The sequence below is a fragment of the Alosa pseudoharengus genome, unplaced genomic scaffold (genome assembly GCF_046254945.1).
Source record: "Alosa pseudoharengus isolate Yale_2024_CS ecotype anadromous, Long Island Sound unplaced genomic scaffold, YU_APseudo_1.1 YU_APseudo_1.1_scf_10, whole genome shotgun sequence".
Lineage (NCBI taxonomy): Eukaryota > Metazoa > Chordata > Actinopteri > Clupeiformes > Clupeidae > Alosa > Alosa pseudoharengus.
This window is the reverse complement of record NW_027468565.1, coordinates 12689183-12716626: the sequence shown is the minus strand read 5'-3', so window position 1 is coordinate 12716626 and position 27444 is coordinate 12689183. Positions and strand designations below refer to the sequence as shown.

Sequence of the window (27444 nt, the reverse complement as noted above, 5' to 3'; positions counted from 1 at the left end):
CTACAGAAATGATCACATAATAGCCTACTAAAAAAAATCCCCAATTCCCAAATGTCCTGATACAACAGCGCCATCTACTGTATGACTCATTAATCGTTCGAATCGCTTTCAATCATCTCCACCATCATTAATGTGATCATAACCTACTCAAGTTCTCTCAAGGATTCAGTGAGTTGAGTTTATAGAATGCATGATTTGATCGGAATCAATAATTAAAAAAAAATAAATAAATATATATATATATATATATATATATATATATTGTTAGCCTATAGAAAATAAACCATAGAACGTTTGGGATAGCCTACGTTTGGGAATCCAGTAAAATAGTTAGTTTGGGATAGCCTACATTTGGGAATCCAGTAAAATAGTTTAAATAAATCAAATCTGCGTGATGCCATTGAATTAAGTTGCAGTGTCTTAGGCTACAGAGACTTAATAAATGGCCGATTTTGTGGATGTGCACCACTGTATTCAAGCCAAAAACCCTGGTTTCAGGCACACACTGCGCAGTGTTATTAATTCTCTTTCCGGATTTTTTTTTCCTTTTCAAGCCAGTGCGCATAGTTTCCAAATAAACGGTAGGCTACTGGAGGACCTCCGACGCAAACTTCGGAGCCTACTTGTTTTGTCGCTGCGATGCTGAAGTTTGTCACACTCTTTTTCTGGCTACATATTTTCAATGGTGTTGCAAGCCGAACGACCCCATACGCTAAAAATGGCATCAAGACTATTGATGGAAATCTGGCTCCGGGACAAATTACCTTGAACGATATGTTCAGAGAGGTTGAAAAATTGATGGAGGACACGCAGCATAAACTACAGGAAGCGGTACATCAGGTAGGCTACTCAAGAACCGCTGTTTGGCGAATTCGAATTGTTTCGAAGTGTTTTTATCGCAGTCTATTTTGGATATTAATCGAACTTTGAAAGAGTAATCCAGTTACGTTTTGACGATTTAAGTGTTATCTGTCATGTCTACATCTTTTGATATATCATTTTCTTCGTAAACTAGGCCTCATTTATGAGATTGTCTCTTTCAGATAAATAATGAAAGTGCTAAATCTCAATCTTATGCGCAAGACCTGGTTCCAATCTATCATAATTTGACCCATTCAAAGGACGCACTGGATGACCAAGCCATGCATATAGTTGAACAGATCAAAAAGGTATGGTTCAACATTTTTCCACAGCATTATTGTTGTCTTACTTCATTATATTGTTGAGTTCTCAATACAGAGATAGTAGACTAGGCAATCATATAGACGCTTATCAGGCTTGTAGCAATGACAATGATTGTATCGCGTTGTGTACTGCATGCGAGTAAGTTCTCTGCAAAGTATTTCCTCTCATATATGATCACTGTAAATTAAGTTACAGTGAGGCTTTGTCTATTTTAACAAATGGCGCACCCAATGGAACACTGCTTGAGAAAAAGAGACCAAGTCTTTATAACTAAAACACTGTTTTCCTAGTCATGTTGCCAAAGATATGTTATTCTATGGCCACATGAGGAACTCAACTCCCAGAGCTGATGTGGTGTGTCAGACAAGGAGATTTGCAGCATTCCATGTCATGGTCACCTCTTGGTGTGTATGATCCTAAAGCATCTATGTTTCTATCTTCAGGAAACGGACAATAGGACCGGGGAGATCCATCTCTCCAGAACAGTGATTCAGACCAGTGGCAGATGGAATGAAGTCGACCATGTGAGTGATTGAGAGACTGTGGGCTGGCCAAAGTGCTTTCAGAAGTTAGGTGAAACTTAGGCATGCAAGTGAACTTGGCAGTGAGTCGATGTCCTATGAAAACAGATTCCGTCAATGAGAAAAGCAAGTCAATAAAAAGGGGAAAAAATTTGACAGTATATTGGGTTGAGATGGTTTTCTTACTTGCAAAGTTTATAATGTGGACAGGATGCATCATGATGGAAGTCATATGTTGGGTGGAAAAAGGAAAATGTTCTCAGAGTTTTTCTGAAACAGGGCTCATCTTTTTCTACCATCTGGGATAATCAGGATGTTGCAAATATGTGGTGCTCACTTGAGAGTTACCTCCTGATTTGTTTCTCTGTCCGTGGACCACTAATGCAGGAAATGTATAAACACTTTGGGTTGAACAGTTTGTTATTTGTATTCACAGTTGCTCTGAGGTTGTTGGCTTGGTTTTGGTAGGTTTCCTACACTGAGAGAATCTCATTTGCTGAGTCATTTCTGACATCACACACTCAGCCTATTGGTCTTGATAAACATCCCCCTAAACCAAATAAGAAAATGTAAAAAAAAAAAAAAAATCCCTTCCTTTCCACTTCCAAAGACTTTGCATTATGAGTGCTCTTATTTGCAGTGCATGTCTATTCTCTCAGTAATGGCTTACTTCATATAAGCTCCCTAACCCAAAGCTTTATTATGCTGTCAGTACACTTGAGGGCACCAGTATTTTCCACAGACTGAACTGCCATTAGGGGTTTTATAGCTGAGTTTAGCGCTTTTCCCCCAGGAACCCACACATGCTGTGCTATTAGAAAACCTGGAAAGAATGCATGGAAAATGGTCTCTTGTGAATGTTGCTCTTAATGGCTCGTAGCATTGCTATTTGCTCATTGTGTTATTTGCATATTTATGCTTGCTACTGTACTGTTGTAAATCATGACAGGGATGAACTCAAACTCCCCATCATAGTTGTTTAGTGAAAAGTATGGCTTCATCTTCAAAACCAGATCTGTGCACAGGGCCAAAGTTGCCCACATATGTTGAGCGTATGGTACAGGTTTATAGTTCCAGCTCATTCAAAAACTGGACTTGTGCCGGATCATGTTTTTTTTTTTTTTTTTCGATGTGAGCTGTGTTTCAAAAGACACTGCAACTTGATTTGCATGCGAATTTGCCTGTTAAGACACAAATGCCTCCTCAGGAAATAACGGCTCAGCCAGAATAAATCAGACAGTGGGTGTGGTTTCTGAAGCGAGATGTTTTGTTTTGAGGACAGGAAGTTGGCTGGCTTTATGATGTGAGCGGGAAACAGGGAGAACTGTTTGCCCGGCTGACTGGAGTTGGTCTGGGTGAGTCATTAGAGACGACCTCAGCGCAACATCAGTCTGGGAGAAGACTGGAGGGGAGCGAGCCGCTCTTTGATCTGGTCTCTACATAAAACAGCTCAAGTACTTAGGGAATTGAAACACACACACACACACACGTACACGTACACGTACACACACACACACACACACGCGCGCGCGCATGCACACAGAGACACACACACACACACACACACGCATGCACACAGACACACACACACACACACACATGCACACAAACACACACACGCATGCACACAGACACACACACACACACACGCGCATGCTCACAGACAAACACACACACACACACACACACACACACACACACACACTTCATTTGGCTTAATCAGGCCATTGTCTGAGGCACACTCTAAGTGTGTCTGGGGCTCCATAAACACTGACATCATGTGGACGAAAGGTCAAACAGAAACAAAACTTTTCCATATTTACCTAAAACAACTCCTGAAAAATAAACTGTTTTCCTCATTCCAACGTGGATCAACCTCTAAACAAATGAGATATACTTGTGTATAGTGACGAGTTGTGTATAGCTGTATTGTGATATGTTGGGGTTAAAATATGCCTTGCCAGTATGTCAGAAGTCTGCATTTTAACTTACTGGTCCCCGAAACCACTAGGGCCAAAATCAAGCCATTGGTTTTTTCCCCTCCCTTATATCATCTGGCCTACTTTTCTGCTGATGAAGAAGATAAGAACTGCAAACATAATACAGTGTGATATTAGGGAATGATATAGGGAATGGTTTTCTTGACATTTTCTTAAGTATCTTTAATACATAGTTTTAACAAAGTCCTTTTAGGCAAGTCCCTCCACTCGGCGGCCATATACCAAAGTTTTATGGGCACTCATCGGGCACAGTCTTTGAGTCGAACTGCGCGTGCGCAAGGATTCACGACACCAATCTTGCTCCAGCGGCGAGATCACAACACATGATTGGCACGATGTCTTCACAACACACCATATGATTGGCTCAATGTATTCACATCACACCACATGATTGGCTCAACGTATTCACATGTCGACGTTTTGCCGAGGAAGGGGTGGGATATGTGTAGACAACGGCCATATTGCCGTGACAAACTAGCCCCATGCATTTCTATGGAGTATTTTTTGAGTGCTGTGTCTCCACATTAGAAAGTCTGGTTTTAACTGCTGAGATTTTGACTGATCCCTAAAAGGTCATTTATATATTGGGAGACTAGCATCACTCATAATAAACGAAAAGGCAATTCATGTGGACTTTATGTTGGCATTAAATTGAATTAGATATGTGTGGTATTACACAATTTTTCAAACGTACGGCTTTTATTTATCACAGGAGTGCCTGATCGATGAGGACTGTGGAGAGGGCAGCTACTGTCTGTACCAAGTCCTGACCTCCAGATGCATACCCTGCCAGGCCTCCTATGCCGTGAGTGGAAACAGTATACAAAACACATATTAATGGATGATTTGATTTGTCAAGTTCTCAATGGCTCAGTGCCTCTTTAGATTGATGTGAATTCATCCTTGACAGACCTGCGGAAAGGACGAGGAATGCTGTTCAGGCCAATTGTGTGTGTGGGGAAAGTGCTCACCAGACGGTGTAAAAGGACAGTCTGGCAGCATCTGTCAGTACCAGAATGACTGCAGCCCTGAGAACTGCTGCGCCTTTCACAAGGGTAAGGCCTTGAAGACGCACACTAACAATAAGCTCAATGCGGTTATTTTTCTTCAATGAAGTTTGTACGTTTAGAAGAGCTCAAAAGAAAATCCGTTATCCTAGCAAACTTTTTTTTTTTTCACAAAAAAGTTGGAGAGAATTCTTTTGCGGTCAGTACCATTGAACCTGACCTAGGCCATCCTCAAGGACTCCAAAGCCGATATTTATGTCCAACTCCTCCATTTTGTCTCCCCAAATTGAATGGCCAGTGTGTAAATGCAATCACGAGTTCTCCCACCATTAGCTAAAATGAGTCCACAAACCAGCCATTACTTTCCAAAACGTTCTATCGCCCTTAACCCCCCCCCCCCCCACCCCTCTCCCCCCATGGCAGAGCTGCTCTTCCCAGTGTGCACCCCGCGACCCCAGGAGCAGCAGCCCTGCTACAGCCAGCCCAATATGCTGATGGACCTACTGCTGTGGGACGTGGAGGGCCCCAGGGAACACTGCCCCTGCGCTGGGGGCCTCGAGTGCCAGCCCCTCAGGTACGCAGCGTCTTTTCAAAATGAATTCATTAATTCAGTAAATAATACTTACAGTAAGTGCGGTCTGTTCTAGGTCAGTACATCATTTTGTCAAATTCAGATAATTGTTTTTCCCTGCAGTGTGTGTATGTGTGTGTGTGTGTGTGTGTGTGTGTGTGTGTGTGTCACTGCCATTGCCACCCCAATACTCACCTCATACTGTTGTCTGTATAAAGTCCTGACTCTGTACATGGGATAGAGCCAATCATACCGGCTCAGACCAGGCCATAAACAATTCCAGCCAATCAACACAGGAGCTACAGGAGCTCAGAAGGAAAGATTGTCATTTGATTGATTGAGCTCAAATAGCAACATACATCACATACTCCATTTTCCACATTAACAGCACAGAGAACTACCCAAGCGTTCCATGGTCAGCGGGACAGAGAAAGTGTGTGTGTTCACATGAATAGCCACACATATGTATCAGCAGGGATGGACAGTATTTATGATACGTGTATTTAATTAGTGTTTTGTCATTTGTATTATTATTATTATTTTTTTTTTTTGGGGGGGGGGGGGTTGCAGAAAATTACTTTGTATTTTGTACAACCCCAATTCAGAAAAAGTTGGGACGTTGTGTAAAATGTGAATAAAAACAGAATGTAATAATCTGCAAATCTCATATTTTGTTGCAAAAGGACACAGACAACATATCAAATGTTGAAAATGACAAATTTGACTATTTCATGGAAAATACATGATAATTTTGAATATGATACCAGCAACATGTTTCAAAAAAATTTGAGATGGGGGTAACAAAATGCTGGAAAATTTGTTAGGGTAAGTGGCAACACAATTGGGTATGAAAAAGAGCATCCCAGAGAGGCAGGGTCTCTTAGAAGTAAAGATGTAGGGGTATTCATCACTCTGTGTAAACCTGTGTGCACAGATGATGACACAATGTAATTTTAATGCTTCTTAACATGAAATTGTGAAGTATTTGGGGAGTTAATCATCTACAGGACTTACATGATTAAGAATACCTTATACTGTTGAGCAACTGAAATCCTATATCGCCAGGAATGGGACAACATTAATTCTCAAAACTCTAGCAAATGGTCTTCTCAGTTCCTAAACATTTCCAGAATTTTGTTAAATAAAGAGGTGAAGCTGCACAGTGGTAAACATTCCCTGTCCCAACTATTTTGAAACATGTTGCTTACATGAAATTCAACATCATATATTTTCCATGAAATAGTCAACATTTTCATTTTCAACATTTGATATGTTGTCTATGTCCTTTTTGCTACTAAATATGGGTTTACAAGTCTTCTATATTATCGCATTCTGTTTGTATAACGTCCCAACTTTTTCTGATTTGGGGTTGTATAAAAATACTCTATAAGTGTGTATTTTTGTAGATGTGATGACATCATGAAGTGAAAACAATCATCTAATCAGAACACATAGAACCGATTATCTGGTTGCCCTGCAATATTGATCAAAAAGTTGCCCCATGTATGCAACACACTTTGTACCACTTGACAAGTTCAGTTGTGACTTTTTGAGTGCATCTTTGATACAGTATTTAGGCTATGAGATGTAGGCAAGTCAGCATAGTTGATCTGTTGACTGTTGGCATGCCTCATAGGCAGAGGAAAGCTGTTGCTCTCAAACACTGTCCACTTAATCAATAGTCGGTATACTGATGAAGGAATAGATTAAATAGACAGATATGGAAGGTTTGCAAAGTGATTTCATGCTCCCTTTAAATAGTATGTTTAATATTTTCAAAATACAAAAATACAGTATTTTATTTTGATACATGGCGTGACTTCTATATTTCATAGTTTATTTTGATACACTTAAAATTAGGGTATTTTATAAAAAAAATAAAATAAAATAAAAACCTGTAGATGTATTTTTGCCCATCCATGTTTATCAGGAATACAGAGAGTAGGATGTCATTGCAGTGTTCTTTCTCTGTGGCCATGATGTCTGTTGTTTGTTCACCTGGGTTGTTGGGTTCTGTTGCAGACGTGGATTACTGTGCTTGGATGTCAGAGGCTCATCCGGTGAGGACAGCCCAGAACCAGACTTTCTGTGAAACATCAATGAGTTCCCAAACAAAAGTCTTGTGTGATTTTTCTGGCTCTAAATGTGTGTTTTGACTCCACTCTTATGATTCATCATTGCACAAACAGATGGGAGACAGTACATTCATTTACAATATGAGCCTGCAGGTATTCCATGTTGTACAAGCATTTCTGTTGTGACCCAACCCCTAGCCCTACTTTCTCTGTTGAAGAGATGTATTAGTAGTTATTATGACAATGAATTAATTGTATTGTATCTGTATATCAAACTTATATTTAAATGAAACATACCTTAGTTTTCTTGCAAAGAGGACTGTTGAAATCTATTAAAAATCTTTGACTGCCTGATGTGTTTCTCAGAAATACTATGGCATTTAAACCTTTCTCGTTGTCGCTAATGTAACAAAATACACAGTAGATGGCAGTATTCAACAGTTTTTTCCCCGTCAGTTTTTTTTTAAGAGAAAACTAATGGTTGTTCTTTTTACAAGGTCTTGTTCTGTTTTAGAAGACCTTAAAGAAACATTTTAACCAACTTCAGTGAAGCAGCGGATTCAGGAGATAAATTCTCATATCTAAAATCATGTAGGCCCTACTAGATTCTCACAATATCCTAAAATCACGTCAAAAAGTACATTCGTTTTTCAGTATTCAAGTGCATTTTGGGGTTTTGTGGCAGATTTTTGCTCATCTGTGCTTAGTAATGGCAAGGATTTAGTCATCTGTAACAGCACAATGTCTAATTTTCTTTAAAGGCCTCTAAAAGGGTTAACAAATTCTATATTGTCCAGCCAGTGTAAGAACCCTTGCGAAATATTTTCCAGTTAAAGGGAGAGGTGTGTTTGTCCCAGAGGTTTACAACTGGGAATGCAGTTGGAAAAGTAATTTTGAATGCAATTCAGCCAACATTTCTGAGTTGCTGTTGAGTTTAACTGAAGCAAATGTAAAAAAAGTAAAAAAAGCAAAGGCATGGTGTTTCATGAATTAACATGTTCTATTTATTTGTATTCATTTGGTTTACAAACAAAAGGCACCCATTGATTTTTATATTCTAGACTTGCAAGAAAATGGATAGAGCATGATCTGGAGCAATGAACCCATTTTGCTGTAAACACCTCAATTGGACATCAGATGTGCAATTGTACTCCATTGTACTGGGAGTTGTATTGTTTGGTCTGACTGAAAATATTTATACAGAAAAAAAAAAAAGACAAGACACTGTGATTAACACAATTGTGCAATGCTGTTTGAAATGGCAGACATGATCATACAAGGCGCCCTTGATACCCAAAAGATGCCCACATCACATTAAGGAGAGACAGAAAGAGATAGACATTTCCTGTACGAGTGAATGTTAATTGATAACCCTGAATACATCAGTCTGCATTAAACTTTTCCCCCCACCAGAATCCCTACTAAGTGGCACTCATCTCAGAAACTAAACCAAACACAAGGGAATGATTGAAAGTACATGAAGGCAAGTATCCCTTTCAAATGGTGGTCCTCGGGGGAAAAAAAAGAAAGTTCTCACAATTACCACAAGTTATCAGATCAGTAGGTCCCAAATCCACATTAGACACGCACATTTGGAGTGAATCCACGTTTCTAGTACAACTGTGCAAAGAGTCAGGCTGGAGTGACGTACATTCAGACAATGTCAGTACAGTAAGAAGACCAACCGTTGAATTTACACACAAGACAATATATGAGATATAACCAAAGGTGTGATGGCTTTGGTTTCAATTTGATCATCTTGTGACCAGATGAAAAAACAGACAAGACAAAAGACATTCGGATTTAGAGGTACAACTGGAACTTTGACCCAAAAGGAGCCAATCTTCTTCTACATGCCTTTGTTTTGTCTTTCTTTTTAAGCCATCCTATATGTATTACAGGCATAAAAATACTATGCAATGTTAGATTAATATAACAATGTCTATCTGGAAATGTACACAAATGGATTACAAAACTTATACATTTTCAGCTCTTTCACATTGTGTTAGTCAAAAAATGTCAGGCACAGTTCACAAACCAGTCAGACAACCAAGCCACTAACCCTAGTCATACACTTAAAGCTTGTAGAATCTGGTACTACAGCTCATTTTGCAGTGTGTTTAAGTACATAAAATATAGTTCATATATTTATAAATATAAACAAAACAAATCACTAACCCCATGGCTACTGTTCACCTCAAAATTGTGTTTCCAATGTAGGGAGGAAGAGTACTTGATCTTGTATAGCCTACTCACTGATCATGAGTAAAGGAACAGAAATGTTCCTTCACTTCCTTACAACCAGAGGAAAAAAAACAAAACAATAATGGATAGAAATGTAAAGATTAACAATCTGTCTGTGGCTTGGGATGGTGAGACCCTAGTTTGACATTAAGGTCAGGAAACGACCCAAGTAGTGGGCAAGAATTAACAAACACACACACACACACACACAACAATGGAGTTGAGAAAGTACTGAGAAACAGTCACACAAAACGTTCCTCATCAGATACAAGGATGAAACGGGTCTATGACAAGACATGCAACAAGGCATGCCAGCAGCTTGCTAAAAGCCAGTAATACAGAGGGGATGTCCAGGAGATGTCCTGAATCATGAACGAGATGTTCCACCTTTAGCCACTCACTGATAAGCATGACCCTTTCATCCTGCACAATCGCGGACAAAAAAGTAACGTATAAAGATGGTTTGGCAGAATTCCACATGGAAAAAAACAAACAAAAAAATGTAAAGGGAGTGGGAGTGAGTGGGAGCTCAGCATAGCTGAAGAAAGCTATGGCGGGGAGTCTTAGCAAGGTCATCTGAAGGCTTGGGCATAGGCACATAGCTATACTGCGCAGGAGCCATCACGTCCCTTATCTGCCTTGTGCTTGATTGAATAGTTGACAAGTGAGTCACTGCCATCAGCCAAGCAATGGAGGGTGCCTACTGCCTGCGGTCAAGCTGTTGAATGTGCGGTAAAGTATTAGCCAGTTTTCCCCCCCCCACCCCACCCCACCCCCCACCTCTTCGGTGTTTGGCTTAAGTGCTTTTACCGACAGAGACTTGATGCAGTAATTTAAAAAGCCTCCCTGTGCTCGTTGTGCTGAAGGAGAGAATCTAGCCCTGAAGAGACATGCTTGCTTTCCACAATGTGGTCAGCACCCCTACAGTTGAAGTGGGAGGGCCGTGCTGAACACAAAAAAGACAGAGAGCGAGAGAGAGAGAGAGAGAAAGAGAAAGAGAGAGGGGGCAGGGCCCAGACCCTAAAGTGACATTCAAAACATGTCCGTAGAGTCGGCCAAGTTACGCTGAATGCATAGCTGTCTGAGATAAGGGGGGAAAAAAAGGGGGGGGGGGGGGGTGCAAGGTATTATCAGGAGAGAGGAGGGGAGAAGGGAAGGGAAGGAGAGGCTTGGTAACATTTCCTCCGTGTCCACCTCCAGCCCACTTCACGGTCTCTCATCGTTCAGTGTCTGAGGGTGCTGGACGCTCTGAAGTAGGACAGGAACTTGAAGCACAGGCTGACCACGAAGTACCAGATGTTGCGCGCCATCTGCGACCTGGCGATGAACACCCGCCAGATGACAACCACCAGCAGCGTGTTGAACGTGTAGCGGAGGTTTCGCAATCTGGAACAGAGGAGTCTGATTTCAATTTCATGCTTTTTGTGACATGTTAAATAAATATAACGAATCATGGTAATTTGACAATGGCATACGCACAGCGGAAAAATGGAAACAGCAACGATAACAGGCTCAGCTGGGGTGCTTGCTTTTCAATCCACAGAGCTCAATTCAAGAGGTGATTGCATGGCAGTGGGGAGATTTGTGAATGTGTGCTTGGGGAAAACAGTCCCAGCTGGAGGCCAATTTGATAGAACTCTGATATCGGACTGGGGAATTTCCACTTTGTTTACGTGGCCTGCAAGAGATTATGCATGACATGGCCACTGCAGACAAGGTCTGAGAGAAACTGATCCTCTATGCAGACCTTTAGCAACGTTTAACAAAGAGCTGACAATACCCCAATCCTTTGGTCATTCATGCCCACTGGAAATCACATACTGGAGATTAAATAAACTGCCATGCAATTAATCTCACACGCAACTCGTGCACTTGTACTAGAATAGTAATCCACCACGCAAATAATCTGCAGTCCACCATAAGAAGGTGGATCAGCGTTGAAAACCCTTATTGAGAAGCAGAGACACACAGCCCTGCTGGAGCCTGGGGAGGGACTACCAATCCCAGTGGGGAGCTTACTTGCTGAGGTGTTTCCTGGCGGCTGGCAGACCTGACAGCTCCTCGTTCAGCACATACTTCTTGGTGCCCATGCAGTAGTTCTCCATATACTCAGCCCAGTGCAGCTGTCGCACATCAAAGTTAAATAGCTGCAACCAAGACAGAGGCCATGTTAGAATGACAAAAGAATATGAAGTAATGACTTGATAAATGCATCAGTACAATTGTGTCAGAATTATTTAGAATGCATGTCAGAGAAGAGAGACAGAAAGGGACCGCTTTAGTTAATCATTCGATCACTTTCTTGTTTTATAATGTGTGTGTGTGTGTGTGTGTGTGTGTGTGTGTGTGTGTGCGTGTGTGTGTGTGTGTGCGTGTGTGTGTGGCTCCACTCACCCTCCTGTCCTCGGGGCTCATCTGGTTCATGAGCATGGTGACGTTGTCTGTGTTCCACACCCACGAGTGGCTGGTGAAATACTCCAGCACCATCATGGCTTTATGCAGCCGCTTGATGGTCTTCATCATCCTGTCACCGTGGCAACGGTGAGGGAAGGAAGAGGAGGAGGAGGAGGACGATGAGGATGATCGAGAGAGAGAAAGGAGAGAGAGAGGGACGTCAGGGCTTACACGTGGCAGCTGGCGTGCCATCTCTGTGCGTACCGTGTTTCTCTAAGCCACGCGGGGCCCATTCAGCTTTAATAGCCTTCAGCTGCAAACTGACCCATGGATCACTGGACTTCCAGGCAGATAAGAGGGGAATTGAGATTCGAGACCCAAGGCCCCTGATAGGTCTGTTAGGCAGACTGGCACCAGGAGTCAAATGTGGCCTTTGTTTAGGTCACATATGGTAGCGTGCCAAATGTATCCTTGTGTCAGCCAACAGTATACAATGGTTTTCCAGACACAACATGTCCTGCACATTACAGCAAGTACACTGTCCTCAAGCAGGGACACTTATGAATTACAGCACATTATGCCACATTCTATTTAAAAATCAGACAGTTGGTACTAAAATGATTAATTTGTTCATAATGATGGGAAGTGCCCATGGGCAGTGTGAAATTGAATCTAAAAGCATTTAGAGCACAGAGCTCAGCACACTGTTAACACGGCTGGAGATTTGATTCTACTAATCAGAATAATTATCATCTTTAAACCTTGGTGCTGTGAAGTCCCATTTGCTTGAGTTGGGAAAAGGGTTATGGAGAGTTAGGGCAAGATTGATCCATGCTTGAAGTGGAGTGGTACCTGAGCATTTTCAACAACTGTGATGACCTTTTTTAGAGAGAGGATTTGCAATGGTGCGCAAAGCACTGAAACTAATAAAATCAAGCGCATTAGCGCAGTCAAATATAAATCTACAGTTCCAACTGCAGGGGTTTGAGGTCAATTCCAAGCCACTTTTAATTTAGCAGTTCAATGCTCAGTTATCCACCCCTCTCAAGAGACAGTCTGATCCAGACATGGGAATAATAATCAAACGTGCAAAGTACAATGATTCAGAATCACAAATCACAAGTTAAATCTGACAAATCAGAAATGATTAAGGGGGGGAAACAAACACTCATGATCAAATTTTCCCATGGAATTCCTTATGCATGTCATTAAACCACACACATTTCAGAAAATCAAGTCTTTGTCACTATTCAAAAACATGGGATTTCATTCCAATTTCACTATATGCTTTGCGGAAATTTGTCAAGTATAAGCTTTGCTGAAATGTGTGTGGTTTAAGAAACTCTTTTAAGGCCAATACTTTCTCATGTCAGATACCAAACACTTGAAACTAATTTAAACAAATATACCTCTGATATGCCTTGCTTATAGGGCCATTGCACCGTTTTTTAAAACACATGCCTTGTATTACACAAATGTGTGAGTTTTCATACACATCTTTAAGGCTTCAATGGCTACACTAGTGGTTTCTGGTGTCAACAGCAGCCTCCATCAAAATCTTTTTAATGTTGACTTATGTAGCCAGACCATTTCCACTGAGATTTCTGTGGTGCTGCTGATACAGGAAACTGCTAATTAGCATGATCAGGAGGTCTGACTGGATGTTTGAGTGGCCTGCTAAGTGTCTCCAGCGCTGCTAGAGCTCGTCTTTCAAACCGAAGTGCTTGGTATCTGGTACTGACAAGATGATAGTTTCCCATTACGTTTCCCTATGGAGGGTTCACTAGATGAAGAGAGAAGATAACTGAAAGGTCACTCTTGGGTCATTTGTAAGGACTTGATGGCATGGCTCACAACAGGAGTTGGAAACGGACCATTTATGAAGGTGTGGTGGGGAATAATAGGATTTTATAGGGGAAAAATAAGGTAAAAAAAAAAAAATCTAAATCAAAACTGCATAATGCAAAAAGGTTCTAACCAAGACTGCAGAGAGGACAAAAGAAAGGTTTAAAAAAAAAAAAAAAAAAAAAAAAAAAAAATGCCTCCAGAACTGTGTGATTAAAAACATAAGAGTGGATGAGGCATGCTGGAACAGGAGCTCATGCTAGCCTGTCAGCAGCAGCTGTAGCAGTCGAGTCCGATGCCATGAAGTCGAGCAGACAGCCGAGCTGCGCTTCGTCGCCATCAACCATCCATGCCACACGACCAGCACCCAGTGGTGGAGGGGGAGACGGGGAGAGGTGAGTCGGGGCGGGGGCGGGGCGGGGCGGGAAGGACGGGCAAGGGGGAGGAGAGGAGAAAAGAGGGAGTAGGGGGCGCTGTCGAGACCTTACCGGGGTTTCTGACCCGTCAACCTGAGATACCCGTCATACAGCAGGGCGGGCAGTGTGTGACTCACTGTGGTCCAGTACTGATTGGTAAAGGGGTTGGACCGCAGGTTAACATTGGGCCGCCTGAAAGCCTGTTCTAAAGGGTTGGTCTTGAAGATGGTGTTTACACAATACTCTGCAGAGAGAATACAGTCACAGGCATCCCCCACAATTAACATGGAGCAACACATCGCAATGCAAGCCAGCCTCAGACACACATCCTCTCTCACTCACTCATAGACACACACACACACACACACACACACACACACACACACACAAAGGAGAAAAGAGTGCAGAACCCAGTAGGAGCTACAGGCTTGATGAGGCCTCCACTGAGATATGCATTCTCACCCTCCCTTCTGGACATTGAAGACAACAGCACCTGCAAACAGCATCACATCACAGTGGCAATAACATACGGGGGGTGGACTGCGCCAAGACGAGACAGCAAAGAGAGGGTAGGCAGCGAGCGTGGACCACGGGCGCATTTACCTTGGCTCTTTCCCCATCATCCGGAGGAAGAGATCATATAGGAAAGCTGGTGCCTTGTGGCTTACAGCGATCCAGTACTGATTGATTAGGTGGTTTGAGGTGAGATTTACATTGGGCCGTCTGAAGGCCTGCTCGAGGGGGTTCCTCTTGAAAGTGGATATTACATGGTACTCTAAGAGACAAAAGGGCGTTTCAATACAGGGTGAACGTGGTCAATGTAGACAGAGAGAGAAAGAGAGACAGCTGGGATCTCAGTGGCGGCAAACCTGAGGGGCAAAGAGTATTAATTTCCCTTCAAGACACTCTGCACTTCACCGAGCTTTGTCAGAGAGAGAAGAATCAAGACTGTTGGTAGTGCCGAGAATGAAAGGGGGCCGTGTTCGACAAAAACAGGCTCGATGAAATGCAGAAAAGGTGCGAAAGCAAATAAATACTATTTGGACCCAGGTCTGCCACACACACACACACTCACTCACTCAAGTGCTCTACTGTTATTGTCATTGTAGAGAAAAATTAACCACGTGTTTAACCTTGAAACTGTTACAGGTTCCAGAGAGTTTGAAGAAGTGAAATTTACACTGAGGAACCAAAGCGTTGGTGGCATGAATCTGCCACAAACAGTGACATTTCACGACCAGTCCAAACACAAACAACAGTGGCCCCATGACTTGTGACGGTATGTGGGACGATATGGACAATAGCATTAAAGCACTTGGCCCATCAGAAAAAGAAAAAAAATCAGACCACCTTTTTGCTTCCACAATGAACATTGAAAAACAATTAAGACCTAAAACTTTTGGTTTAAAAATATCTGTCCTCTAGTCCTATCCTGACACTACAACAGACCTACTTACTGCTACATACCTTATTATTAAATTTTATGGCTGCATAAGACTTTTGCTTCACCAAGTTGCCTTATGACTTAACTGCTTATGACAATCAACTGACACATTGTCATTTCAATACTGACTTATAGAAGTTCTAATTCTAAGTCTAATTCATAAAACAATTACTTACTTTCTCTATCTGTAGTAGATACAGACAAGTCAGTTCCACATTAGATTAGCAGTGAGAGAAAATTCAGAGCTGAGCCCAAATGCACATTCTAATTTTTGCTCAGCAACCTTGTAACACAAGCCTAAAAACAGCCACTGTGACGGCGGCTACCTCCGCATGTGATAGCAGGGGTAGAAATAGCTTCCCCCGAGATGGGCTTTCAAATGACTACATCCCTAGTCAAATTCAGGACGCTACGCCCGGTCTGATTTGAACAGCGGCCATGTGCATGCATTGTTCAGAGGGGGTGACAAACACCTAGTGTGTGAGCGTGCAGGGGCTGCTGCAGGTGTAAAGTCGGCGATTCAGCACCTGCCCACACACACACACCTTCTTCAGGGAGGGGGTGTGGGAAACACACTCTCACTTCTCCACAGTCTTCACTCACTCGTAAGAAACATTTAACTGGAACGACAGACTAAAAGGCTGTCTAATTCTAAAATTCAAGCCATATTCCCAATTACTTCTTGGGATTTCCCAATATTTTATGGTATTCAATTTAATCTCTTTTCCATTTTAATACTATGTTAAGGCTATGTGTGGCCTGATTTCTAAAGTGCCTTATTGTTTTCAGTGTTCGTCAGTCAATTAGTCTAACGATTCAAAGATGGTTTCATACCAACTTCTCCCCAGTGGAATGGGTTGATGCCTCCAGTTGTGCAGTTGTAAACCAACATGGTTTTGGGTCTGCAAAAGTAAACACACGACAAGCAGGTTTACAGCAACAACAATACTGAAACATCTTATCAGAATATAAAAAATGGTTTTCTTTACAACTACAACTGGGTTGGGGGAGAGCCAAGTTGCAAGGTTGGTTCTCTGCACACAGGTAGGCTACGGCTGGGAAGGCGCACGGCAACCTAGTTTACCATCAGAATGATTTTGAAGCTGTAACATTAAGGTTAAAAAAAAAAACACTGCATATGATGGCTTTACATTTGTGGTGAATGTGGAACATGTTTTATGCTGGAGCTCATGTCTTGCACTGGCTTGACAAAGACATCTTCCCCTAATTACTTCCTCACACCGTTTTCTAAACAGCAAGCCTGGGAGGACATTCAAGCAGCGGTATCGTTACAGAGATTCTCGACTTAGGCAGAGCTGGCATCCACCTGCCTGGCTGCTGACGCCATGCTTTGGGAAAAAATTGACCTGTTGTGCCTTTGGGAGCCCGAGTACCAGGCAGCGGCCAGAGTGGTGTTGATTACGACATCTACTGGCACCAAGTCAGCCACAGCATTGTTGGAGGCCCTCATCGTGCGCAGAATGCCCTTCCCCGCCTAGAAATCAAGCAGATTTGGTAGGAAAAGTAAGATTTCCCAAACGGCATTTATGCAGGTGGAGTGCTGTAATGTATCTCAAATATCAGAAAAGTTGCACTTACAGCAATGAATATTCCACTAGGTCCATTGAAATTATCTATCCAGCCCTGTAAGAGAAGCAGTGCTGGTTACAGAGCAGGAATCCTCTACAAACACAAGATAGGCAAAAGCAATAAGGCTTTAAACCTGATTACGACTGTGAACTGAGCATGACCCTTTGTGCTGCACTTACAGGGAAGGGCTCCATCCAACTGGCTCCGACGATGGAGGGCCGGATGATGGCCACGTTCAGGTTCCCACACTCCTGCTGGACCAGATACTCAGCCAAAGCTTTGGTGTAAGTGTATGTGTTTGGCCGGTCACCAATCAGCTTTGGCGTCATTACGCCCACAAGCTTATCATCCATCCATCTATTAAATAATAATAGCAATAAAACAACAGAACCCAAAGTGACTACATAGCATCTACTGTTTGTACATTGTAGCATTAAAAATCAATAAATTGGCCCATTCAGAAGAGGCACTATTATTGTTCCTCAATGCTCTGAACCTGTGCAACTCACTCTAAGGTGTCAACAAGCTTCTTGTAGTCTACTGGTGGAGGGTAGACCACCTCCTCAATGAGCTTGCGGTCACAGTTGGCATAGGCCGTGGACACGTGGATGAACACCTCCAACTGTTTCATTCTGTGGGCCAGAGCCACCATCTTTTGAGTTGCCAGAACGTTCAGCTGCACTGCATCTCTGTGGGGAGTACAAGCGACAAGGGGAGCGATCACCAATGCATCTGGAGCACAATGTTCTCTGTGGAGAACTTGCACAGAGGCTGATTTAGACACCTCATTAAACTGACATTTTATCAGCCTCTGGCAAGATACTACAGGGGAAACATGCATATAGCACTGGGTGTTTATTTATACTCTGATGGATTTATCGCCGACTTAAAATGTAAAAATGGCACATCTTGCTAGCAAAAAAATGGAGATGGTTTGTTGCTCATAAAGAGAGCAATGCTTACTTGAGAGGCTCATTGAATCGGATTGTTGCTGCACAGTGGAAGACTATGTTGACATTGGCCGCCAGTGTCTCCTGGTCCTCTTTCCTCAAGTCCAGTTCAGGCAGAGTTAAGTCACTGTTCACAGCTACAATTTTCTCTGCAAAGTCAGGCTGCTCATCTCTTAATCTGTCAAAGAGCTGTAGCAGAGAAATCCTGATCAATGGCTAGATAAATAAATTTAAGCGATACCACATTTCCGGTTATCACTTAAGCGCTACTTAAGATACATCTATAGATATTAATCCGTCATACTTGAGTAATATGGTCATATGCAATGTATATGCATTTAACATATAAGATTAAATGTCCACAGCAAGGGATTTATGTAATGTGAAGTACCAAAATGGCTTTCTCAAATCTCATACAAAAAAAAATGACTGTATGATCTTGGCTGCAGGCAGTTGAAAATGCAAAACACAAGGATGCTATTTGAAGATCGAACACATGATAATACAACCTCCTGCTATGTGACTTACATGCATCTTGAGAGAAAGTGGTCTTTACAAAACATTACATTCTGGTCAATTACAGGTAGGCCTATAGTCCTGTCATTCTAATTCCATACACTTTTTCTGTCAAATTCAGCAAATTTCTCCTCTAGATATCAGTCCAGTGTTTAGACACAAAAACAGTCAATAGACAACACAGTGCTTCAGAAACATGGAGGTCCAGAGATTATATGACTGATTATTGAGTTCAAATATTAACCTTTCCCAAAAACAAATCACAAAGTGCAACTTTATGACACTCTAGGCTCTGTACTCAAATTTGAGCTTTGATGTTCTAATTAAGTTGGACCGTTTCTTCACTATGATTCTTTGACTCACTTTGTTACCAGTCAATTCAAAACAGGATGATGGGGGCTTGATAAACCTGCCTGGATGTCTCACTATACCATCTTTCACAACCACATCCTGCCACGACTCATCACAACTCACTTTGCAGTTGACCATGTCCGCAATGCGCTCATGAGGAGCCTGGCCCGCCTTGGAGCGGACAAGCACGTAGACAACCTTGACGCCGGGACAGGAGCGCAGCAGCTTTTCCAGCAGGACCTTCCCCATGAAGCCAGTGGCTCCTGTGATGAGGACACTCTTCCCTTCATAGAACTGCGGGATGGTGACCATGGTGGCAGCCCTCCGGTCCCTCCTGTGCACACAAGATTCAGCCCAAAAGTTAGACCACATTCATAGCTGCCCTTTCACCAGCAGTTATGCGCACACTTATATATGCAAACAGAGGATTGCTTAGCCATGTAGTTCAAATGGTAAAAACGTGCCGTAGTCTGTTTGATCAACTCACAAGGCAGAAAAAGTGTTTGGTGAAGAAACAACTGGCAGCTGCAAGATCTAGCTATTGAAAGAAGCTATTTTGATAGTACATATTTGTACGTTTGGCAGTACATATTTGTACGTTTGGCAGAACATATTTGATAAATGACTTTCGTCTTGTACTTCATGTTTGGTGCATTTCTGATTTTTCAAATGCCTATATTGCTATTGAGTAGTGATTCATTTAGGACACATTTGGCAGGTCTTCACAAACATAGCATGAAAACATAAATATTTGCAAGGCAGTTTTACAATATCCATGTAACTCACAAGCAATCTGAAACTTTCTGGCTGAGAGGAATTACAAATCAATCCAGTTATGCAGAACCACAATAGTGAGGTGAAATAAGGCAGAACACATTTATGCTTGCCATTCACAACTCTTAATCATCCTTGTATAAGTCTACACAGAGCGCTAGTATTGCAGTTAATAAGTATGGCAAAAGATAACCTCTGCCCATTTAAAGCAGATAACACCAATCATCATCACGCCTTATCTAAACAAAGCTCAACATGCACTTCACTTCAAGCAATTCAGTAGTGCACTTTACAGTCACATATCATATAGGGTCACACTTTCCCACTGTCTGAACTGACTGATTTGATTTAACTGAACTGACCGAAGTGATTTTTAGAGTTAGAATATGACAGATTGCAAGACCAAACATGTAAATGGCCTTAGTTGACAGGCAATGCTTGTGTTGTTAAATCCTCCAAGACTGCTCATTTGTTTAGTTTTCAATTTCCACATCAAGTCCTAAGAACATAATGGGCACCTAGAGCTGGGCGTTAATTTCCCTACATCATTAGCACATGCAACTGAAATTTCCTGGCACAGTTACACCATAACTGTAATATAGGAATATAACCCCAATCCTTTACTGGAACAGTATTTTTAACTTTAGTATCTCATTATCTAAAATGGTACCATAAACTAGGCCAACTGAAACCATGGCAGCTAGAAAGAACAGACATGCAGGTTTTCAGGATCAGAGCGATCTACTGTGATTTACTAATGTGACCAAAACATAACATTTAGCCTCTCCAGAATTGTAAAGCTTTATTATAATATGCCATATCATCTCATTTTTGATAATGTGATACAAGTCCATTAGTGTTAGAAACCACTGACGGGCTGGCGCCTTAAGATGGAATCAGAGTAACCTCCTGTCTGATAATGACTCAATTTCTCAATAGGTTTAAAGATTTCAAAACGTTTAAGGTTTCTGAATGTTTCCTCAGAGGTGCCATCACTTGTGTGAAAATAGTATTGCCAAATTTCTGGCCAAGCCCAATGTGTTGTATTTATTGTATCGAAAAATCGTTTGGAATGGGTCATGCAGGGAGTAGGGCTGCACGATATATCTAAAATCTATCGTTATCGCGATATCAACATTTGCGATGGACATACCTCAAAGATTACTTAATTTTCGATAAATTTCTATACATTTTCTGTGCCGTGCGCATTCCATACAGTCTATGGTGTATTCACATTCTGAATGTCAACATATTTTACCAAACCAATGCTGTCATGCTGCCCTAGAAGCCCATCCCCTACCAGTTTAGGTGTGTGGTGTTTTAGGTGTTGAGGCGGGAGCTAATGTTGTGATGGCTGAAGATCGAGCGAGGTAGGTTACACTTGGGTGAAGAGGAATTGGTGACTAAAAGGAAAAGCATGTCTGTTCTATGGAAATATTTTGGTTTTTATTAAGGATGACGTGTTACAAACACAACGCCAAATGCGTCCTTCTCTACTGTGTTAAAATAAACCATTTCTTTCGTTATCGTTATAGGATCAGAAGTGCCCTTCACTGTAAGGCTTGTATTTCATGATTTGCATTTAGCAAAAGCCCCAGACAGCAGCAGAGAGGTAATCAGGATTAGTTATTTGTAAAAGTTGTTTAGCCTACTTCGTTGGACTGTACGATCGCAACCCCTTACTTTCACTTTCCGCTGCACTTGGCATGCTGGTAGCCTAATAACGTGGGATGCGCAGCGTATGAGGTTGGAGAAAAACATGAGGTGGAGAAAAACATTAAATATTTAAATATCGCATGTTATATCGTTATCGCAGTACTCAATAATGTTATCGCATACCGCATGTTTTCCTAATATCATGCAGCCCTAGCAGGGAGCCCACCTATTTTCCTTGTGATTGCCTCTATTACATTGTAAAACTACTATCTTAAGGTAGGCTTCTCGGTCATAAGGTAAATCATTGCTGTTTAGCCAGGTGAAGAAACATTTTAACTGCTTACAATTGGGTATTGCATATGTTCACATCACATGACCAGGAACTGACAGGTGTAAACAGAATAAAAAAACAAAAGTTCCATGACATTAAATGTACAAGGAAATTGACAGTAAGTGACAATTTGAAAGTGTACAGACTTGAATATTATAGAAAACCTGAGCAGTAATTTGACAGCCAGCCTTTCCTTCCTAGATAACATGTTCTAGCTAAAACTTCTCCTATAAAACATGTCACACAAGGCTCCAGGTTTGGGGACTGGGTCTTTTGGGGGCAACACTTTACTCAGTGCAGCTGATATTGCTTACTGCATGACACAAGTTGCAACAGCTGTGCTGATCTCAAAACAGCAGCAGGGTTCCCAGCCAAGGTGCTCCATAGCCAGAAATGTCAGCTTGTGGCACGACTGCATCCAACTTGGCCTTTTCAAAGGTCTGGCTAATGGTACATCAAGGAGGGCACATTTTGAATATTACACATTAAGCTGTCTCTGGTAATCTATAAACAAATTGAATACGTTAAGGCAGCACACGTAAAAGCACTCACATATAGCCCAACCTTAAAACCTGATTAAGGATCATCACCGCAGAACACATAGCCTAGCCAATATGGCACATAAAAGTTTCTAGCATATAATGACGCATGTACAGTGGAGGCTAAATGATCTCTAACATCTCATCAGGTTGAATAATTAATTTGTCACATGTATGCACACAGCCTGCCAACCCTGCACGTGAGTCAAACATCATTTCCGACATCCTTTGCTTTAAATGTAAAGCAAGCGGTTACTGGAACTACAAAAAATACACTTGTCTTATCTAGGAGTGCTGAATTAAAAAAAAAAAAAAAAACCATGATGGAAAGCCACAAATTCCTCGGCTGACATGACTGCAAAGTTTGGCGGATGTGGTTGAATACAATACAGCAACAGGCTGAATAAATTGGTCATGAGACAGCGGTCGACCAATCTTGTGACCCGTGTTAAAAGAGGCATTCATGGTCCTCCTTACGCATATATTTTAGCATCTAACACAAATGTAACCTCATCTCCAAAAGGGAAGCGCCTTACGAAGTTGCGTAAGAGGATGACAATGTGTGTCCATAGAAATGTCCAAGTGTCAATGAAGTTTAGACAAAGTAGGCAAACATAGAAAGACCACAGCACCCCCCGCCCCCTCCCAGGCGTTTTTTCGATATTGCGCAAACTTACTGAAATATTCACACACACCTTATAGCCAATTACGAGATAGCTACACCAATGAAATTTTCATTGCCATGGTCCATATACATATTCAACACACTGTACAGCATGGCCTAGCAACTTCAAATTAGCCACAAAACTTCGGAAAGTGAACACTATGAGCCAGTTAAGCTTTACGGTCCTCGTACACAGTGGGTGATGTTACGGCAACAGGCACAGTTAATCAAGTAGCCTATATGGGCAAGTTAGCGTAAAGTATACGGGAGCGAATATAAAGTCTCTGGAAGCTAGTGTACAAAACCACATTCCTATCATGTGGAGCGGGTTTGTGAGCTAATTCAGCTAAAGTTAGCTAGCTAATTATCTTCACGTTATTAAGTTCGCCAACACAGGCGTGCTAGGAAACCAAAGCAAACGCAATAGACGAAACTGCCACTTTGGCAAAGGGAAGGTGACTGGTGAGAGACCTAGCTAATCAAACATTTGCCGCACCGTTCAGTTAGAAATAATGTGTCTATCTCTGAAACATTACTTCCTGAAAACATAATGTAACTACCGTGCTAACGACCCCTCCCCTCTACGCATTTCTTCCGTAGTAGAAATACTCCATTGAAGCGCCAGCAAACGGCAGCTAGCAGTCGTTAGCGCGCAGAAGACATTCTACCTTATTTCTCGCCATCACGAGGCACCTTTTCTTCGAAATACAAACTACTTTAATGTACAACATCAACAGAACTAAACAGATGAAACACATTACCAACTGTAAATCCAGGCAGTGTCGTTAATCCCAAGATGCCTACAGCAATGAAGCAGTGGTGCGAGATGCTGTGAGAGCGACTGTGAGCAGGAAGCGCAGTGAGTGGGGATTGCCAGATGAATTCATATATGAAGAGCAAACGTGACGTCAGTAGCCACTAAAACTCAATGCAGCATGCTCAGGATCCTTCAATGAATTGCAGTGCTAGGCTACTAAGAATAATCTCCCTTCCATCCATTAGTCTCACTTTCCTATAACTACCACCCATGTCTGTATGCGACAAATAATTAAAATTACATTCTTATTCTAAATTTGGTTCATGGCCAAAGCAAATTTCCTACAGAACCATCAGAGTCAGAGATAGAAGACAGTGACTTTTAAATGCAATTGCTACTCGGAATTCAGCTTCTAAAGAATGGAAAAGCCTATTAGGCCTACTATTATATTGGTCTATGGATGTACCATTTCAGTGCATAATGGAAGTTGTATAGGCTATTGGAGGCTACCCATGGTAGGCTATTGACAGCTTTCATGGGAAAGCAGTCTGAAGGGGAGAACCTGGAATTTATTGCCCTATTCAGATGGGATGAAATCACCTCTTTATTCTTGAAAGTATCCTAATCCCCACATACAGTTGTGTGCAGAATAATAGCAGAAATAAAGCAGAAAGCTCAAAATCCTTAGAATAGCTGTTAATTCCATAATATCAATGCATTGGGAACACTGCACATTCAATTTCAAATCAAAACATGACCAAAATTGATCAAGTTTGTGTTATACCTTTACAGAAAGTGAAGAAAAAGGAACATTGTGAAATGTAGTTCAATTGTCCTGGGCTGGAATACCTGTTCACAGGTGCCAGTAGTTGGTCAACTCCATGCAACACAGATGTGAAGCAATTCTCAGAAATAATGGTAATGCAAGATATTAGTGCAGTGATTCAAAGTAAAGCAAAATCTTGTGACATTTTTCAGTTTATACAGTAAATGTTTGAGTTTGTAAAGAAAATGCAAACACTGCTATTTTTCTGAACAGCCTATTCCTTTTTCTTCACTTTTTGTAAAGGTATAACAAATCATGTTTTGATTTGAAATTGAATATGCAGTGTTCCCAATGCATTGATATTATGGAATTGACAGCTATTCTAAGGATTTTGAGCTTTATTATTTGTTTTAAAACACACTGCTATTATTCTGCACACAACTGTACATATATATTTTCTACCTTCCTTTGACGTCAATTTAGTGTCTCCCGTCTGTGTGTCACCGTTATTGTTAACCTTCTAACACTGTTCCGGTCAAAAATGACCGATTTACACATTCCCTGTACCATAAATATGGCATTTTTCATCAGATTGCCTCAATATCTTATGATATCCTTCACAAAAGGCTTTTGAACACATAGAATTTATTTTGACTACTTTCTTTGAATTTTGAGTGATTTATTCAACGTAGAAACACTTTTTTTTTTTACGGTCAAAAATGACCGCCATAATGGGAAAGAGTATAATTTTCATCCAGGAGATAAAAGACATCTCCTTACACACACTCCTACAACTTACCACCAATGTTCCCACACACATGCATGCATGCACACACACCCACACACACAAACAGACACACATACAGTACACACACGTACACCCACTCACAGACACACACACACACACACACAGTACATGTTGTCAGTTCATGTTGTCATGTTGCCACTTGTACGTGTGAACCACCAATGTTCGCACACATAGGCATTCACACACATACAGAAACACACCCACCCACACACACACAAACAGACACACACACACACATGTACACCCACTCACTCACACACACACACACACACACACACACACACACATACACAAACACACAGTTCATGTTGTCAGTTCATGTTGTCATGTTGCCACCTGTGCATGTGAACCACCAATGTTCGCACACACAGGCATGCACGCACACACAGAAACACCCCCCCACACACACACACACACAAACAGACACATACACACACATGTACACACACACACACACACACACACACAGTTCCTGTTGTCAGTTCATGTTGTCATGTTGCCACATGTGCAGGAAAACAACCAATGTTTGCACACACATGCATGTACACACACGGAAACACTCACACCCACCCACACATACACACACACAAATACACACACACACACACATTTACACACACTCTCTCACTCTCACACACACACACACACAGTTCATGTTGTCAGTTCATGTTGTCATGCACTGTGCATGTGAACCACCAGTGTTCGCACACATTCACGCACATACAGAAATACACACACCCACACACACAAACACACATGATGTAGATGTTAATGTTCTCATAAGGGTCTGTTTACAATAATGTTCTATTAAATACTACTTTTTGTCATGGTATTGGTATTTAAGAGCAGTTAAAACTGTCCGGTCAAATTTGACCGCCAACAGTACATTAAGGGGGGTAGCAACGAACAGTGTTTAAAGGTTAAAGGATGTTTTTGAATAGATCCAGTGACATTTCCTCAGATTGTTGTGGGGATAACTACTGGCTTTTCAGTCAGGGAGACTGTGCAGTCTGGGCGCGATGAAGTCAGCTTCATATCGTCACATCGTTGCCTTTTGTGAGTAGGCTACTGACAACCCCCCACTGTTTACGGCTACTGCCGCTTCTGTAAAATGTTCACTCACAATGAAACATTTCTTATTAGATGAAAAGAATAGAAGCCCTTGTTACCCAAGGTCCATGCACGCTTGGACATTCCTTTTTCTCTCCCCTATAAACTGTATGTCTGGCCCACATGTTCTTTTATTTTGGTGTGTATTCTGTAAAAGCACAGTAAGTGTAGAAAGTCAGGTTTGAAGCAAACTCAGGGAGTCAGACATTCACCCCTTGAGATATTTTGCAGGGTGCCCACTTCCACTTAAGATTAAAATCAACACTATCTCTCTCTTTCTCTTCTCTCTCACTTGCTCTCATTCTCTTTCTCTCTCTCTCTCTCTCTCTCTCTCTCTCTCGCGCTCTCGCTCTCTCTCTCTCTCTCTCTGGGAATCATAAGACACATTAGCTGGGGAAAAAAAGCTCTACCAGGAACATCTGCCAACCGTTCCCTGGCAACAGGATGCCCCATGCACTGCGCTGAGTCACTAATCATGCCCACGGGGAGCCAGTTTCCCCTAGTTCTCAACACAAGCACCATGGTTTATAGGACAACAGTGGCAAATTATTTGTTTTGAAAACTTTCACATTTATTTAAGGTAGTTACATGTACAATGTATTTGGAGTAAACCTGTGTTAGCTTGCCTTGTATTTCATGTATTCTTAATGTCATATCAGTAAAGACAATTAATGGTTAAATTCCATTCTTTTTTTTTAATTTTTTCCAGAAGATTTTCCCCTATGTCTTTGCAACATTGTTACACATAGTGTATGTGGCTAGTGAAGTTTTGGCAGTTGCAGGCCAAAATTGATAAATGTTTCTTTTTTGTTGTGACTGACCTCTTGGTGTTCACTCATGTATAGAGCAGAACAATCTGTATTTGTATTTGTATTTGTACATGTACAGTACACAGTTGGTTAGGATACAAAGCTTGTTTTAAATGCAGCC

General features: G+C 41.6%; 2 protein-coding genes across 5 annotated transcripts; one reads left to right on the top strand and one right to left on the bottom strand.

Annotated features, from left to right (window-relative positions):
- The first annotated feature begins 560 nt into the window (after nt 1–560).
- dkk3b (dickkopf WNT signaling pathway inhibitor 3b) lies at nt 561–7744 on the top strand. Its single transcript, XM_076263928.1, has 7 exons — nt 561–840; nt 1044–1169; nt 1629–1709; nt 4419–4511; nt 4617–4761; nt 5137–5287; nt 7307–7744. Exons 1-7 carry the CDS (start codon nt 640–642, stop codon nt 7374–7376), a joined length of 867 nt encoding a protein of 288 aa, XP_076120043.1. The 5' UTR covers nt 561–639; the 3' UTR covers nt 7377–7744.
- A 596-nt stretch (nt 7745–8340) lies between these two features.
- On the bottom strand, nt 8341–23921 carry far1 (fatty acyl CoA reductase 1). Of its 4 annotated transcripts, none has more exons than XM_076263915.1 (12): nt 23835–23921; nt 19233–19443; nt 18256–18431; nt 17802–17981; nt 17472–17649; nt 17302–17346; nt 17034–17197; nt 16537–16604; nt 14862–15033; nt 11998–12127; nt 11623–11750; nt 8341–10989 (listed from the first exon to the last, which is right to left on the bottom strand). In XM_076263915.1, the coding sequence occupies exons 2-12, from the start codon at nt 19419–19421 to the stop codon at nt 10827–10829; spliced, it is 1593 nt and encodes a 530-aa protein (XP_076120030.1). In that variant the 5' UTR covers nt 19422–19443; nt 23835–23921; the 3' UTR covers nt 8341–10826. The 4 variants fall into 4 exon arrangements, with proteins under 4 accessions (XP_076120030.1, XP_076120002.1, XP_076120011.1 ...); XM_076263887.1 differs by lacking the exon at nt 14862–15033 and adding an exon at nt 14331–14502 and having other exon boundaries at nt 23835–23919; XM_076263896.1 differs by having other exon boundaries at nt 17070–17197; nt 23835–23919.
- Nucleotides 23922–27444: the final 3523 nt, after the last annotated feature.